The sequence below is a fragment of the Trachymyrmex cornetzi genome, unplaced genomic scaffold, assembly GCF_001594075.2.
Source record: "Trachymyrmex cornetzi isolate Tcor2-1 unplaced genomic scaffold, Tcor1.1 scaffold248, whole genome shotgun sequence".
Taxonomy (NCBI): domain Eukaryota; kingdom Metazoa; phylum Arthropoda; class Insecta; order Hymenoptera; family Formicidae; genus Trachymyrmex; species Trachymyrmex cornetzi.
The window spans coordinates 2,566,747-2,585,946 of NW_017297144.1; the positions used below are offsets into that span (position 1 = coordinate 2,566,747).

The following is a 19,200-nucleotide window of genomic DNA, read 5'->3' on the forward strand; positions in this document are numbered from 1 at the left end:
ATTGAAAACTTTGAAAAGTATTTAAGACAATTAGTGAGACGATCTCACTTTATTGTTTTAGAAATTTAATTGTCCTATTAATTATTCTATATAAATGAGATTTTTGAATTTTTTAAAATATAAATGTTTCTTTAACATATATTTCGTACACGCACCTGTAAATCAAATTCCTGAAAAATGAGCGAGTGAATCATCCAATTCATGGAAGCTTCATGCAGAAGGTCGTAACGCGATGATCCAGGATTAGAATACGTGATCTGCATTTCGCCTACGCCGCGCGTTAATCGGCTGATTCTCCGTAAAGATCGTTTAATTTGATACGCGATAAACATTTGCGGGAAGAAGGCCGCTGCACGTCGTTCGGCATTCCGTGACTGCAGCTGCAGCCGCAGTGGCGCGTCTTCTTGAACAAGTATGTGTACTATACATATAGCGACGAATTGATTTCACGAATTTAATCCGACCGGTTAAGTTACGAATTGACTAAAAAAAAAGTTTGACCTTTGGCTTGTAACCTTCGCGTGAGAAACGCTTGTGAAAAGCCGGAAAGGCCGGACTTCGACGAAAAACCTCATCCTGGCAGGGTGTGACAGGGTTGGCTCGAAGGGGAGAATCTGCAGCTGCATTTCTATTCCGTTGCAAAAGCATAAATGATAGTGATCGATAATTGCGCGGCCCCACCCTGCACGTGTCGTCGCTCTTGTAATCTTCTTTTCTCTATCTGCCTTTGTTTGCTTTCGTTTCTTTCCTTCTATTGGATACCTGTTCCTCTAGCTGAACTGCTTGCTAGAGAAGTTGATTTTTTTCTCTTTTTTTTTCCAACGTGGAGAGAAAAGGATGAACCGTGCAAGAAGATCAGCTAAAAAGGACAAGCCTTGAAACGCTCATTTTTGCGAAACTAGCGTGTTTGTTAAATCGTTCGTGGAATTGCAAGTTGTTTGAATACATAGATATATGAAGAAAGATTAATAAAACAAGATAATGTGGCTCCATAGGTATATTTGAAATACGATAAATTTATTTATGTTAGAAGTTGGTGTAAAAATTCATGTTTGATTTATTATTCAAAATTCAAGTAGCTGCAACTTCATTAAAAATGAATGAAATTTAAATTTAGAAAAAGGGATTTTAAAGCTTAAAATTTTTAGTTTTGAAAGGTTACTATGTTTTTTTTTTAGTTTCTGTGAGTTTGATAATTTTTACATATAGAAAACTACGAGTTGGACAAAATGAGAAATTTTCTTCTCACTTTGTGAGTCCGCCAAAAAAAATTACAAAAATTTTTTACTTTCTAACGTGAAAACTTGAAGTTCTGTGTACATAATCTTTTTTTAAAATTTTCTTAAGTATTTTTGTTACTGATCAGTTATTCTGAATTAAATGAAAAGAACATTTTGACTTTGATCGCTCATAACTCCGTCAAAAATCATCATTTTGCAATTAAAAAAACAGATTCTTCTAGCTTTATCGAAGTATAATAGTATAATTTCCAAAATTTGAATAAAATATTGTGTCCTAAACTTATATAAAAATTTTTTTGGAAAATAAAAATTTTTTTCATACACGAACTTTTATATTCATCGAATAGAAAGGTAAGAGAACTGGAGAAATTATGAAAATTTTCTCTAACATAAATTGATTTAATCTTGATTGCAAAATCTACTTTTGGATTTTATTATTATCTTTAACTATAAATTAAATAATAAATATTAACTACTATGCGTGAAAATTAGTTTATTTAGTTACATATATCATATTTAAGTCTCTTTATATCTTTTATTTATGTTCCAATTGTAGTTTTTATTTTAATATTAATTGTAAATTATAATGAACGACTATTATTTGCATACTATTCGTATTCCGACTGTGCATTTAGCATTAAATACAACCGATCTTATCTCGTTTCGTGTTGGCATTGAAACTGATCTTTATATTAGGCTAATGAAACTCGGAATCAGCTGGCCATATTTAGCTCAAAATGAAAATATGTGCATATGTTAGTTTCTATGCGCACGTGTACACGTCTATATACGTAAACAATATGGGATGACATTTTTGTCTTGCATTAGAACATTTTTTATTCCTTGTCTGCACGTTTACACTCGTTAATTCTGGCTTGCACTAGTTAAATTCAGTCAATTCTAGTGCAATTTTCGTGCAGGAAACAGAAAACAAACCTAAGGAAAATTGCAATGTGGATGTCATACAAAGCACGTGGCGCCCTCGAGCAATGGAAGCTAGAGGATGCAACTGCTAGTTAGAAACTTTCTTACCTACTTGTTCACCCAACAAGGGATAATTTTTTTACGTGGAAAATATTTTAATAATATTATTAAAACAGAAGGGTGTTTACCCAGAAAATTCTGAAAAACCTGGAATTTTCAGGGAATTTCTTTTTATCCTTGAAAATCAAGGATTTTCATAGAATTTTGTCGAAATGCGAAATTTTTGGAATTTTATTTTTAATTTAAATTCTATCTTTTTCTGAAAATATTATTTTTGTAATTATTTTTTGCTTGGTAATGCAAGGTGTTGACCATCAGTTAGCAATAAATATGGCATATATATTCGCATATATTCATATACAATCTCGTATGTCGTGTAAGGTTTTATTTAAAAAATTAGATTGACAGTAGAAGATACTCAACAGAATAGAGTAGTGTACTGATATTATAATTAATTATAGTACAATTGTATAGATGATTTTATAGGTTTCGGGGCTCCAATTGTAGAATATTTAATTAATTTTTTCTAAAATAATTTTTATGGATTTCTTCTTCGTAAGGAAGTAATAAGATTATATATACATAGAAAGAATATATTTTATAAATGATATGAGATAAAATAATATCTACTAATTTTCGTTTTAATAATTAGTGTCGCACGAAGTGTCATTCAATTATCTAATTTTCAGACTTTAGTAATTAATTTTGAACAATTTCTGCATCAATTTTGTTAAAAATAAATGTATTGTACAAACTAAATGATATATTTCGTACGCCGCTCTATATATGCAATAAATTTATCTTTTGCTAATTGAATCAAAGGATTTACTGCAACAGCGACCTAACTCACATTTTGTAAAAATGAAAAAGTAAACTCTACAATTAAAGTCGGAAAAATACATTTATTCTTTGTTTTTACAAAATATGGGGTATTATTGCATTAAGCCCTTCAATTGTTTTTTATAGGAAATGACAATTTGGAACTGACATTTCAATTAGCAATTCAATATAGTCAAATATAACAAACTGGTTGCAGCAAAAAATATTTTTTTTTTGCTAGAAGACGATAGTAACTCCAAAAAGTAACTACATGCGACGTATTCGAAAAATAATCATATTTTCTGCAAGTAGCGTTATTTCGTGAAATATATGTAAGACCAAGAGAAATGTCAAGATGACTTGTGCCACAAAGGACGTGTATTTCCACATAGGAAACGATATGTCGTCGATGAAACTCGATATCATGTGCATACCGGTATTTCGCCATTTTGGCGCATTGCCAGGAGGGGAACGTTGCTAAACACTCACCGAAATTATGCTAAACACTCGCTCCCTCCGTCAACGGAAGCGACATGTTCGCTCATGTGTGAGAAAAACACAAATGAAAGCCAGCATCCGCAAAACAGGCATATGAATACGAAAGCTCTAATCTGCATTCCGGATCTGTATATATCTTCCGCATAGAATTTCTATGTTATCCTTATTGAATGTCGATATTTCCTTCCGCGATTCAGACGTGAGAATGATCTGAAAATCCGGATATTGGATTGCGCAGGAAGAGTCATCTCGGCGTCGATTGTAACGCGCAACTTTTACGTAACGCGCGCGGAACAGCTTTAAGCGGATCATACTGGTTTGATCCCACAGCCAATTCCGCGACATGTCCCCCGTCCCACGAAAAGCGGCGGTCTTTCATTCATGAGACGGGATCTCCTCGTTTTGATGGAACGCGAGGCGCATTTCGACGCAAAGAATGCCGCGCTGCGGCAATGGCTGTGAGAGAGAACGAGAACCCGCGTGTCAATTGACATTTATTCCGGGTGATACGTCATGAATTCCCATCACAATGCACAATAGGCGAGGCTGGTGAAAGAGAGAAGAAAAGAGATAGAAATCAACAGCATTTATTCTGCGGTATTCTAAAAATACAATGTTAACACATTAAACGCGGCACGTGTTTTGGCATGAAGTTCGTGCCACGAACTTCGTGAAAGCTTAATTAACGACTGCGCATCCATTGTTATGTGGCAAGTAAATGAAACTCGGGGCTTATTCTCGTTGTCTCGGTCTCTTTGTCGATTACCATTCTGAAAAGTATGGGTGTGGTATCAGACTCCTCCTCGCTTTGATGAAGTGAACTGCAGTGTTCACGAAACGTTGGCATTCTAATAATGGATTTGGACACGAAGATAACTCGCGAAACGCATAGTTTCGAGAGTATCTGCGGAAGCTTTAATATAGGTATTTCAACGTCATGCAGTGTCTATATAATTCTCCGTATTGATGTTAATATTAATATAGTGTGGAATTAGTAAATACACTATATTGATGTTAACCCTCGTAGGACACACTGGGTCTTTCGTGACCCATGCCATTTCTAATAGTTCTTATTTCTCATATACCTGTGAATATGGCTCTATGCCTCCTTCCATGGGAAAAAACTTTATGATGGGAGGAATATAGGGAAACAACGGCGACAAGAAATCTCTATGTGTTATCGAGCAGCACGTCGCAAAGTTGCGTGAGGAATCGAGAGATCCATGTCTGTACTCGGAAGGTGCCTTTTTACAAGTAATTAAATTCAGTTATTTTACTATTTTTATATTGAGTAGGCTTATTTTATCGTGTCTATATTTTTTTTGCTGTATTCACTGCGGGAAGCTGATATGCAAAGTCCACAGATCACCGTGTATTTTCTTTTTCTGGTGCAGAAAGTAATTTCCATAATTTTTCTAAACATTTTTTTCCAATGTTTGCATAGCATTGGATAATTTAGTAGAGACCTTAAAGAACATGTGTGAATTTTTATAGAATTTTTCGAGCACTTTAAGAGCCTTAAAATTGAGTCGGACACGAATGACACATGTGTGTCGTCTAAAGGTACAAAAAATAAGTGTGTCCTACGAGGATTAATATTAATCGCATGATATTAAATCCACACCCATATTTTTTAGAGTGCACATGCAACTACGGCTTTTTTAAATATTTTAATTCAAATAAATTTCAAAATTAATATAGATGTTAAAAATGAACGAAGATATAGAACTAAAAAGAAATTTAATTTAATTAATAATTGATTGTAAGATTATTAATACATGCAAGTATATGCAAAAACTAAATATAAATTTTACTTCTTGCATTATGGAATTCTACTCAAGCGTAAAATCAATACGTAAAAAATAAAAATTTCTATCTCTAAAGTAGTATTCCAATTTTCAACAATTACAGTGGGACTGACTGACAATGAGGAATTCAGTCGGGATTAAAGGGTTAAAGCGCCGTAATCCCGCAGGCGGAATTGGAGACAAAAAATCCAGCCAGCAATTGAATCATTCTGAAAACATGGCTGGTAGTCGGGAAGTTATAAAGCGACTTGAGAGCTTTAACCGGCTCGTCGTCGCTCGTGTGGAAACAATAACTCTGTAATTGGTCCAATAATAAAATAATCATTAGACTTGGGAGTTGCATGCGTGTTTGTCTGTCCGCCTCTCTTTCCCTTTCTCTCTGCATCGCGTCTTTGTGTGCATTTAAACGTGGAAGATGTCAGCCTTATTGACGTGAGACATGCGTCTTATGCAATCGCGGTTTATCGTTGTAGAAAATTTCGAAATTAAGCCGCTAAGAAAGTTTTTTCATGCAGAGATATTCGAGGAATTCTGAGAGTTCAATTTTTTAATCAATTTTTTGTTTATAAAATCTTTTAAAAGGAGAATTTATTATTATTTTAGTAGATTTCTTTTATCTTAGAAATCTTAATATTCTTCGTTTTAATTCTGATTATTTTACTGTATTAGATCACACTATTTGGATGGGGACTAATAATTACTAATAATAGTTTGATTTCTTTTTTAATATCCTGCACTAAGAAAAATGATTATCAGAATTTCGGTTATCACTAAAAATCTGGTAGATTTAGAAAATTTTGTTCATTTTTAACCAGAATTTTAATTAATTCAACAAGATATTTTTCTCAATATGCTTTTTGAACGGAAAGATGTTGACAATTACGTAATTACTAATTAAAATATTGTAAATTGTCGGAAAGGAACAACGGTAATATTAGGGTTTCTCGGAGGTCGAAATTTGCTGGCTCGAAACTCGAAACAGTCTCCTGGTTTTCCGGACTTCCGACAGTCGATACGGTGTCGGCGATTTATCGGGCGCAGAGTGCTCTGGTATCGCTGATTCCAATCAACAAAGGCCTTGATAAAGCTAGCCATTATATACAGGGTGGTCTCTTATTTATGAAAATAATTCTCCGCACTTTTTCTCTAAAATGCAAATTTTATAAAGAAGGTCAAGGCATAATTGTATGCACAGAATAAAAAAAATCAATAACTTTGGTCACTTTGATGCAAATAACACAGTTTCACATATCTCGATTATTTTTGCATGTAGATTACATTTACCTTGGTACGATTTCAATTTAGATTAGATATCCTGTGGTTATTGAAAATAAAAGAGAGACAGGCTCGCAAACGGAATTTTCTTAAAAAACAAAGACAGATTCTTATCGGAAAATTTGCCTCCGATGACTAATATACGAGACGTACTTTCAGTAAGCATCGAACAAGCGGTAATTGAAACATTTTTAAATGGGGCATAGATAAGAGAAACGAAGGTCTCTCGCGAAAAGAAGGTGCTGACGTTGTCGTCTGGTTTAAGCTCCACCCCGTAGCTCGGGATCGGTCGATGAAACCCCCTGTGAACCCCACCTTAAACTCTATCTTCGATAGAAATGTATTATGCAACGCACGCGTACTCACCACCGGCTTGCTCTTAAGCTGGACTTTAATACTTTGTCCTCCTCGCTGTCCTCGCACGTGATATCATTCCGCGAAACGACACGTAAGTGCCTTTTGACATTAAATATTTTAATCGTAGGCGGCTCTGTCCCTCTCTTGCATTTACCGGCCACGATTATGGTCGTCTATATCCGTCCGCTCTGAGAGAACGCACATCCCTTGGCTATATTATGTCGCTATTAACAGGCTACAGGCAGGGAGAGCGTGTATTTGTTAACAAACAAATGTATATTATAAGGCACTTTACATTTATACGCTATTTTGGTGAGCAAACAGATATATTTAACGGCTTATCTTCTCTTCTTTTTCATTTAAACATTTAAACATAATAGCAAGAAAGATATAAAACGCAATATAAATATAAATAATGCGTTGCGTAAAATATATAAGACAGCGAGGAAAACTTGTATAAATATACTTATATTGAGAAAAAACTGTTAGTCTTTCTGACTATAATTGCATGGTAAAATAATTATAGTTAGCAGCTCCATTTTTATAATTGTTACTACTATAATGTTAGTATAAATATAATATAGTTATTATAATAATTATAGTCATTTTCGGTACCAATTATACATATTTTCTTGTACATGGAATTATAAATGTAATTATATTAATATTATAGTGATAACGTTATTAACTATAAAATGTTAATAGCTATAACGATAAAACACCATAATTATTTTACCGTGCGATTGTAGTATCACAAATATCAAATACTTTTCTCTCAGTGTATACAATATACATATTGTTACAAGATTTAAAAATCTTCCAGGTTATCAGAAATGTATGTTTGAAACTACATTTATAATTGATACATAGAGCAAAATGTGATCGAGAATACGACACGCGTTCAAAAATTTATAAGCTCCTATTATTTTTAAAGATAACGCAAAGTAGTGCTTCCCGAGAAATTATCGTTCTTGTTCGAACGTATTTTCGCTCTTCGGTAGATGCATTTTGCGCTCGATAGAAATAATATTTTCTAAAAAAATAATTTCAATGCCTGTGCATCCCCTCACATGCGTGATGTGTGAGTCCTCGGCCTTGATATGAGCGAGATTACAAGGTGCTTTATTTATGAGAAGGAAGCGAGAGGTTCTTTCGTTCGTGAGGATCATCCACGAGATGCAGCCATCCTGGACATCATTCGTCGGGTCCCTTTGATTGTCGAGATTACAGGACTGATGTTGTTTGCCCACGTTGTTTGCGCTGTACTTAATACGTGACATTTTATGTTCATCAAGAAGCGTCGGTGCATGGAACCAACTCGTGGGATCAAACGCTCAATTTCATTGCGGAGCGATGCAGCTTTCGCGGATTAAGCGCGGCGGAAGGATTTGCATCGCGTCTCTGATTTCATCTGCTCCGACTAAGAAACGCAGCAGGATTGCAATAAGTGGTCTTATCGGCTCGTCTTTTGTCGGTAAACTTGGAAAAACTTGAAAAAGATGTGTGAATCTCATTCTTTTCCTTTTATATTTCAATTAAACATTTTTTTAACTTGTTATTATATGCATGTAAAAAATATAATAATAGTTATTGTGTGCAGAAAAATGATTTTTGTTATGTCATTCGATTAACTGCAATTATTCCATCATACGGTTAATAAAAACGTTTTCAACAGAATATCGACGTGATTCGCAAACTAAATATTTATCGTGTTGTATGTGCATTATCGTGTGAGTATCATTTAATCATTGCGCTCATCCAATATCCTCTAATTCTGCTACGTATCCTCTATTTCTGCCTACAGTGTTCCATGGCAAAATAAATATTGACATTGCCGATGCCGGAATAATCCAATTTCATTCAACTTCACCTTTTTCAACCCGAGTGTAAAACGTGTTTACATTCGGATTTACACGTTAATGCATGATTTTTTTTAGGTTTCTGAAAAAGAGAAAAGGAGAGGAGAAAGAGAATTTGATAAAAAGTTTTGTTAGGAAACTTATATGTGCATTAAATACACAAATCCATCTTAAAATAAATCAAATTAAATTAATTATGTATTGAATGAACAATTCTATATTATATATTTATATATTTATTAGAAATAATAGCTTACATTCTTTTATAGAGTAATAATAGAAATATAAATATAAAATATGGTTTTACGAAAGGATACCAAAATTATTTCGCTTGGGAAAATACACGGAAATATACATATGTGGAAATAATTTATCAAATTAAATTTTTTAAATGTGAAAACGTCAACACACGTGTTTTTATTTGAGTTTAACGTCTGAGTTACAAGAAAAACGTCAAAATAAAGTTGTATCCGTTCCATGTTTTCTTGAAAAGTGTCAAGGCGAGCCGAAAGTTGTCATCGACTCGACATATATTTCACAGACTCTCGTGTTAGTCTTTTATCAGGGGATATAGAAAGATATATCAGAAGACAGTATTTTTAGCGAAGTGAGTTAAATTGATAACGTACTAACTTAAATGTTAGTCGTATTATCTTAAATTTAATAAAAATAGACGTAAATCGGAGAAACTTATAATTAATTTAGGAAGAGGAAATAAAACTTGTACCACACCAGTGGCAGCTTAAACACGAATATTTCAATAGGATTATTTAGTTATCTTAGTTTATTAAAATTTTAAATTATGTCCGAAAATAAACATTTGACAGAAAAGATATATTTTTTTTCTATTTACTCATCGGATGAAATTATTTATTTATCGTCTTGAAAAAGAATTTTATTCCCCACGTTGGGGTATGTCAGATCATTAACAAAGGAAACGTTGAATTTATTAATCACATTGTGACTCTCTTCCGACATGAAAATTAATGGAATTACATTGATTTCTAAATATAAAGATTGAAGTTGGATTAATTGTTTACTAAACGCGTGGCGTTTTAAAGAAACTTGACGTAATATCGCATCATTGACAAATATAGTTATAAGACATTATTATGTCATTGATAATAATAATAATAAGTATTCAATAATTATAATAAAATATATGTACATGTGTGGAAAGCTCTGTCGGAGCAGAAAATTATAATTACAAATTAACGTATCTCGAATGCTATTGAATGTTTTCATTAAAAATAATGCCTATACTCTCAATAATTAATTTCTATTATTGTGAATTTCTAAAACTAATGAATAATAATGTTATATAATAAATATTGATGAAATATTAATAAACGGTAATAAATCCAAAAATTTTCCTTTTTTTTAGGAAATAAAGGCAGGAATTATTATTGTTAGTAGCTTTTATTAGAGATGCTATGTTTCTCCGTAAGTAATTAATTAACGGTGTATTTATTTTTTCTGTTTACAGACCAGCAGCTGAATGGTACGCAGTTGGAACATCTGGTACCGATATCTACAAGCGCGTGTAAGTAATCCGCAGTATTTAATAATAATCGCATTAAAGCTTTACGTGCAAGACGAATGCGAAGAAAGGCTTCAATTATTCGGATCTTTGAAAGACCGTTCTAAAATTTGTATGAAGATGAACAAAAATAAGACACAGTCATTTTAATTAGAAGATATATCAATTGCACATCTTAATTTCAAACATACGTCAACAGAAAATAGATCCGGATATTCGTTGTCTTATATGAACGAACTTAATAATTCAAGGGAAAAGCAAAGTAATACAATTAGGATACAAATCGCTTGAGAGTATATTTCAATACGGACCATATATTCTTATTTTTTCTGTTTAATGATAACTATAATTTATTATAGTATTGTACATTAAACGTAGTAAAAATATCTTAAAAGAACTGTGTAGAATAATACACAGATATCTCCAAGGTGAACTGCAATAATGCTTAAAAAGATGAAAATTTGTTGATTACTTTGTAATGATAACTCAAGAGAAAAGCAAAGTAATACAGTAATTAGAATACAATTAATCGCTTCTTGAGAGTATATTTCAAAGTAGACCATATTCTCAATTTTACTGTTTAATAATTCTACGTAATTATAACAGTATTGTACATTAAACGTAGTAAAAATATCTTAAAAGAAGTATAGAATAATATTTCCAAGGTGAACTGCAATAATACTTAAAATTGTGATAATTTGCTGGTTACTTTGTAATTTTTATCATGTAAATGGGAAGGTCTAATTGTTCTTACATATCCAATCGCGTGCTTCACGTTCCTCTACCTATCGAAGCTGTTAAGCAACGGTGGCTTAAAAAAAGATAACGTTGCTAATTCGGCATAAGTCGACGTGTCGTCTCCTCGTTCGCATCGTTACAAAAAAAAAAATACGCGCTCGGAAAAGTGCGCCTCCCGACGCGAAACGCTTATAAAACCCGTGCGTGTAATCGGCGCTGCTTCGAACTAGGTCGAGGAGACAGTCCCCGTTTCGCCTCTACACACTCGCGAATTTATTGCTCGCGGCCGAACAACAATCGACGATTCGGGTCAGAACCGGGCTCTGTATTGCGCCCACCCGGAAGTCGATTGAAGCGGTGCAACGAAAATCGGCGAGTATATAAAATGTGTAGTAGGCGTCATGACATATTGAGCATAAAGTTTGCTAAAGAAGAAAAGTGCGATACGGTATGTGCTGAAATGTAACAGACAATTTTTTAACGTTGATAACGATTCTGAGAGAGAGGGGGAGAGAGAGAGAGAGATAAAGAGAGAGAAAAAGAGAGAATTTTAATAACAGTTACTTTAATTATATATAGTCATATATATAGGTTAAAAGATAAAAGTTAAAAGATATATAATTCCTATTCAATTATACAATTTTTATTATAAACGCGTTAATGTTACATAATTTTGAAACCTTATAAAGATTAAAATTAAATTTTACTATTGTGTTATATATATTTTATTTAATTTTAAACCTTTATATAAATAACTTTATAAATTGTACAAATAAAATACATGAATTTCAAGAATTTAAAATAAAAAAAATAATACAAATAGCATCAATATCAATTGTAAAGTAAAACAGAAATATGAATTATGTAGGTACAGTCTCGACGAACACACGTTTAAAATGTAATTATGTCTGCAGGATATACAGAAAACACGGAAAAATAGAAAAGAACAAGAATGTAAATGAGGAAAAAACTATTCGTTGTCATGCAATCCGAATCACGTAACCTGTTTAAGAAAACATAATTAGCGACAACTTGTCGTTTTAATTACGTATTTGTAAACGTATGGTACGAATGATTATTACACTTTATAATAGCTGGACAGTCAAGGTTGACGCATATAATCCACTGATTGTAGCAGTCTTGTCTGCTTGGACCAAACGATCGCGATACTATAGGTTTATCCTAAATAGGTCTCGCACAACGCATACGTTCTCTTACTTTAAAAGCAATACAACTTCACAAAATTAAATTTTCTAGAAAAGAGGAAGAACTATTTTGGTAACTTGATAAAAAATTATTAATTTTAATCAAATAATTGCCGCAGAAAGAATATATTCTTAATAAATGTTATTTTTGTCATTTTCACAATCCTTAAAAGTCATTCGTTTTGAGTTGTGACTTTGACAATTTTTTTTAAATCACCTTTTTGGAATTCTGGCAATTTGGAAGATTTTTTTATAAAATTAAGTTAGTTCAATAGGATAATGTTTACTTAACATAAATTATAATAATTAAAAAATTACTTTTTTATCCTGTTACCGTGTGGCACTGAAATAAGGAAGTGATATTTTATGCTATTTCTTGATAAATATGTCATGATTATAAATTCCGCGCGATCGTGATACGATGAGTTTCTCATAATAGATGTTTGCAAGAAAATATCTTTAAGAGGATCGAATAGTTAGACGTGATGAAAATTTAATCGTATTAATTAAGTGCCTTAATCAACTTAAATAAATATGCAAAAGTAATAAAGATAAGAATAACTTTGTTGAACACGTGGAATTACGGAATTGCGTAATAAACGTGAATAAGAAAAAGAATAAAATTAAGATTAATCAATTATTAAAAGTAAATTATTTAAAAAAATAGAAAAACCAATTGAAAAATAATAACATAGCATATGTCTAAATACAACTTTTCCCTGCTATATTTCTGTGAATTACGATTCACATATAAATGAGTTTAGCCATGTGTGTGTTATCATAGTAGTTTATTATAGTAATGACATTTTAAAATCTTTTTCGGACATGCAAAATGACAAATATAATCCACGTATCTTTCGAAATCGTACAATTAAATGCATTCCATGACATATTTTGAAACGTTGTATATTCTACGGACACGTAAAACAACAAACATCATCCGACGCATCTCTCTAAATTGTACCATCGAATGTATTCCATGAGATTTGATACAGTTAATTCGATAATAGGCTTAGTTCGACAGATAATTTCGAGTGAAGCCCTCAATGTTTTAGCACTAAGCCATAACAATGCGAATTTGTTACTGGTTTAACTGATCGATGAGTTTCATTATTGTGCACGCGCATCGTTTCATTGATGTGGTACATGTATATTCGACAATTAATTACGATCGTTCGTTTTCGAATCGCTTTTGAAAGATTAAAGGAGTACTAATTCTCGTGAAATTGCATGGGTGAAAATAGCGTTGATTTCGATTCTCGGTACAATGTTTATGATACTAATTGAAAACTTTGTATGGAAAAAAATTATATTTTAATTATTTTATAATTAATAGGAATTAATATAATTATTTTTTAATTAATTATAACATAATCTTCACATAACATAACGAACGCGATATCATTACATAAAAATGCACTGTTAAATTTGTAATATCGAATTATATCCAGTTTGAATTATTTTTAATTATTTCTGTAGATCGCCACTGCTCCTTTTACAATATGTCATTAATTTAATTAAAATAATGGAGTTAAACAATTTTACTTAAAAAATTTATTCAATTTGATTTAAATTTTGTTTGTTATTTACTAAGTGTGTGTTAAGCGTAATATGTTGTTTATGTTGAAACTAATCAGAAATGGATTAATTTATATTTTGACACACATGAAAGTTAAAAATAACAAAATGTTGTTTAACTTAAGAAATTGAGTTACTATTGCTCTTTTAATATCTAATGTATGTGACAATAAATGTTGCACTATACATTGCAACACGAAACTGTCGAATATGTGTGTACAACAAAAATGAAAGCTACCATAAATAAATAGACGTGTAGTTCTAAAACGTTTGTTTGCTCTCTTACTTAGAAGCATTGTTTGCGATTTTGTAAAATTTAATATATACCCATGACTCTCTATAATAAAAAAATCAAATGAGGAAACGTGATTTCGAGAAGAATAATTTCGTCGTCGTTCGGAGAATCGCTTATTTTTCGGGGAAACTCACAACCACGAGATTAATAATTACATATTGCATATTGTACATTTTCCTTCGTATAGAGGAGAGGTTTTTCAATAATGTACGCAAGTGCGTTTACCATGAGATGATACTTGAGCTTTTTCGATGTTTAATATCCTGCTGCAAGATAAAATATTTTTATTTTCCAGATTTTATTTGCAGAAGAAAAATAAACGAAACCGTATGGCATACACGATTTCTTTCTCGCGTCTTGTTTCCTTTTCATTGCTTTCACTTTGTTTCTTCTTGTTGGTTTATTGTGCTTTGCCCAGCTTTGCCCGATTCTTCAAGTTTTATGAAAAAACTTACAGAACGGAACTCTTATTAGTTTTTTAATCTGTTGCGTTATTAGGTATGACATGTAAAATGCATTTAATCACGTTTTCTTATGTAAATAGATGCCGCGCGAATTAATCCAATTAACACTGTCAGCACGTACGTAGATGCTAATACTAAATCTCAAGATTAAAAAAATTCTCTCGAAATTATATCATAATAAAGAGAGAAATCTGTAGAGTTGCTAAAATATATAATTATATTGCATGGCAGATTAATATAGAGCGAAAAATTCAGAAAATACAGATTCTAAAGTGTTAAGTCTTTGCCAAGTTCTTTCTTGTTCTCTCTCTCTCTCTCTCTCTCTCTCTCTCTTTTATCTCCCTTTTATCAATGATTCGTATCTCTTGTGTATGTATATATGTATATATATATATATATATATATATACCTATTATATAATATGTATCTAAAGCAAAACCTATTAGCGATATTAGAATGATTCCAAAAATAAAAGTAATAAAGTGAAAATGTCGAGGTGTTGGCGCCTGTAATATTAATTCGGCATTTTCTGCCTTTTGCGTGTCTCTCGGAATATCGTGCACGAAACGAGGACGAGGGATATTTCCAATTATTGTTACTTTTTCGATCACGAACAGTAGTAAGTGGTTCTCCGCGTTTGTCTTGTCTCGCTCACGTAGCTCGAAGGTAACGAAGTTCATTGTCTTCGACCTTATTTGAGTGCGGGGTGTAGACGATCTCTCGCGTTTACGAATGTAGGCCTCGGCCGGTTAACTGGATTACGACACGCAATTTCTATCCTAGACCTTCGTGAGGTTTGACGCGACGAGGTCCCTCATGTTATCGCTCGAAAATCCGTAGGCGTGAACCGTACGTGATTCTCGCGAGCGCGTTGCAATATTCAAATCCGACGACTGCAGTTAATTCTGCGCGACATGTCACGCGACGGTATATTTATTTCTGCGCGATTTATTATCAGATTTACTTGTTTGATGGTGTTTCTGTTTGTGTGGTGTTTCTGAAAGCCTATTTTCTCTCTTATTGTCTATTATTTATTATTTATTTAGGATAGAATTTATAGTACACTGAGAGAAAAATGTTTTGTATTTGTAACTACAATTATATATTACTATAATTATTATTATTACTGCTATATAATAATAATAACATTAACTATGTATATAGTTCTAGCAACAAATGTATATAGTTGGCAACCTAAAATAACTATAATTTTACATATTTTTTACAGTTGTCCCAAAATATAACTATATAAAATTATAGTCACTTGAATCATTTTTATGGTAATTTCAACTATTTTATGGTTATAATAACAATAATTATAGTCATTTTAGGTTGCCAACTATAAACATTTGTTGCTAGAACTGTATACACAGTTACTGTTATTATTATTATAGCAGTAATAATCATAATTATAGTAATATGTAATTATAGTTACAAATACCAAACTTTTTTTTCTCAGTGTAGAAGAGTAAATTTTTTGTACGATAATGTTTATGTGTATAAATGCTATTACATGCGCATGTACATACAAGTCGATTCCGCGTATGAAAAACTAACGACTCGTCGACTCTTGAACATCACAAACTTTCAAACTCTCTTCTCGTCTAGTTCGAAAGAACTTAATTGAATTCTGTTATAAACTTTTCCTTGCGACCAAAATCAGATCTAAGTCCTTAAGAAACTTAAGGATTTTTCTATTCCCAATAGGAAAGTTCAAAGATTTGAATAAGAAATTTATTCACCTCTTATGTGTCCATTGTAATACCCTATTGGTCGCGAGAGACTTAGGACTAAATTGTATACTGAGTGAAAATTTTTGATATTTTAAATTATAATTGCATGGTAAAATAATTGTGATTAAGAGCTTCATTTTTATCTTACAGTTAGTGGCACAAGAGTATCTTCAGCAATTCATTGAAAAAGCCGAGTGTATGTATATTAAAAATTAAAGTTATATATTTTAAAAGTACCTACTTGACCTATAAAATGTATTTATTTAATATGGCCTATATTCACAGATAATTATTGATTACAACTTGTCATGCTTTTTTTCACGAAATTTTCACAATAATTGACCTTCCTAATTTTTGGATATTTCTAATTGAAAATATGTGGTCAGTCATAAAGGTGAAGCTTCGAGAAAAACGAATGTTTATTTCGAAGCAGTTTTTTTGGCGCATTTAAAAATTTGGAAGTTCTTATCTAAAATTCTGGTCAAAAATCTTGTGCAACGCATGTTTCATTGATAAGCTATACTCAATATCTAATAATGATGATGCCATATGAACTAAATGCATTTTAGTACATGTAATGTGCTTTTAAAATGACTTTAATTTTTAATGTAGTAAATTTTTTTGCTGACGTTCTTGTACCATTGATTATATTGCTACTTTAATGTCAGTAACAATAATTATATTTATAGTCCTACTAAACAAATATACAATTGGCATAAAAAATGGCTGCAAATGGCTGCAAATTACAGTTAGATTGTGGTAATTGCAACCATTTTTTTCAGTGTATATAGCACAACCGACACGTGGGACGTCTATAGTACGCAAGATGTAAATGATGAAGTATAATCGTGCGATTTAATCTCGCCGCAATCGATCGTCTTCCTATCCGATCGCGGGGTCACGAGGGACGTGACGCTAGTGGCCCATCATGACCGTCGTTGTCGTCATCTTCGACCAAGTCAGACCCTGAACTGGAAACGAGGTTCATTGGCTGTGACCTTACTGCACGCCTGCTCTCGCAGTTTTATTCGTAAATGCAAAGAGGCCTCGATTGTTAACTGGCTGCTGGCATGCGATCCACCCACGTCTTTCTTCCCTCGTCGAGAGCGCCGAGATTTGAGTCTCGTAAAACGGTCGAGAGTCTTCCAAAAAACCTTGGTCTTGATCGCGTGATGCCACATAGAGCCAATTTCTTTTTTCGTGCGGAAGTTAAAAAATTACTCTCGAGTCATATCTATTAGTGCGTCAAAACACGAGAGTAAATTAATTTCATATTAGCAGGGATCAATATTCCGCAAAGCTTGTCCTTTGCGTAATATTAATTATTAAAATTAATTTCCCAATGTTGATTATCAATATCTGTCAATATTAATTAAATCGAAATCAGATGTTTGTTAATTCCGAGCATAATTTAAATGATCTTCAGTTTCTCTCTTATAACACTTCATATAATATGCGAGCATAATATGTAGAAAATGTATTAAATTATTTACAGCTTTTTGAGGGGATATACATATTAGCATCAACATTATTATATCACTAATTAAATTGTTCGGTAATTTAATTTGTGATATTACTATACCTCAGTTCGGTTTAAAGATGTACACTGTTAGATATCAAAGAAGCAATGACGACTCACTCCCTTGAGTTAAATATTTTGTTATTTTTAACTTTCATGTATGTCAAAATGTAAATCAATTAATTTTTGTAGTTATTTTTAAAGTAAATAGCGTCTACATTAACGTATGCACTTATGTTATTAAATAATAAACCAAATTTGAAACAAATTTAATACATTTTTTCCTGTCATATTGGTTAAATTAAACATAATGAGTAGGAGCAGTACCCACCTATAGAAATTATTAAAAATAACTCAAATTGGATATAATTTGACATGAATTTAATAGTATCATATAATACATATTTCAAAATAATAAAAAAATTATGAAAGAGTTTTAAGGTGCAACCACAATAGAAGGAATAAGGAATTAGGAATAAAGAATGAAGATTTCAACCTATCAAATATCGGACACACCGGAATACACGGTTTTTGATAGGTTGGAATCCTTATTCCTTATTTCTAATTCCTTATTCCTTCTATTGTGGCCGCACCATTGCAGATTATTTAAATCGGTTTACTATCAAATAGGTTTACCTATTTGGATAAAAAATTATTGATTAAAGTAATATTTTTTTTATCAATACTTTATACATATATAAATTTTACACCCCGAAATATGATTTAAGACTTAATTAAAATTTATATATGTATATATGTATATATATATTCAGTTAATTTAAATTTGAAGCATTATAAGATCCAGATCGGACCAATAAAGCCTTTATTTTACTTATTTTGTATTCACATTGTTATCTTATGACATATTGTTTAGAAAAATTACGTTTCGTTGTAGAGATAATTTTGTAGATGAAAGCTTTGAATAAACGAAAATAAAGAATTGATGTAAACGAGCGTGCCGGAAATCACGTAAATACTTTATATTAATTGAATTTTGTCCTTATATTAATTAATTTCGATTTATCAATCGCGTATAATTACCAACTCTATCAAGCAGCGGTAACGCGAAGAATAGCTATAAATTAAACGAACGTACGAAATTATCGGAAGCTCGACGGAGACCACGCGGTACAAATTATCGGTCTGCCGATATTAATTAATTTATAACGGTTGTTACTTTCGTACTTTTGCTTTTATCAGTTTATAATCAAATTGGATCGAAATGTCACAGTTGTTTTTACGCCGATAAATATTTCTGTCGTTTATGTAGGCGTTACGTCAATTGTA

At 32.0% G+C, this 19,200-nt stretch overlaps 1 protein-coding gene across 4 annotated transcripts in view; it reads left to right on the top strand.

Moving 5' to 3' along the window:
- The window catches only part of kcc (solute carrier family 12 member kcc), a 95,419-nt gene that overhangs the window by 5,681 nt on the left and 70,538 nt on the right, over positions 1-19,200 (top strand). For 3 of the 4 annotated variants that reach the window (XM_018507997.1, XM_018507998.1, XM_018507999.1), the window contains exon 2: positions 10,328-10,384. In XM_018507997.1, the coding sequence (XP_018363499.1) occupies positions 10,328-10,384 (57 nt within the window). Of the gene's footprint in view, positions 1-10,327; positions 10,385-11,552; positions 11,568-19,200 lie in introns of those variants that run through there. The other variant, XM_018508001.1, reaches the window with a different exon arrangement.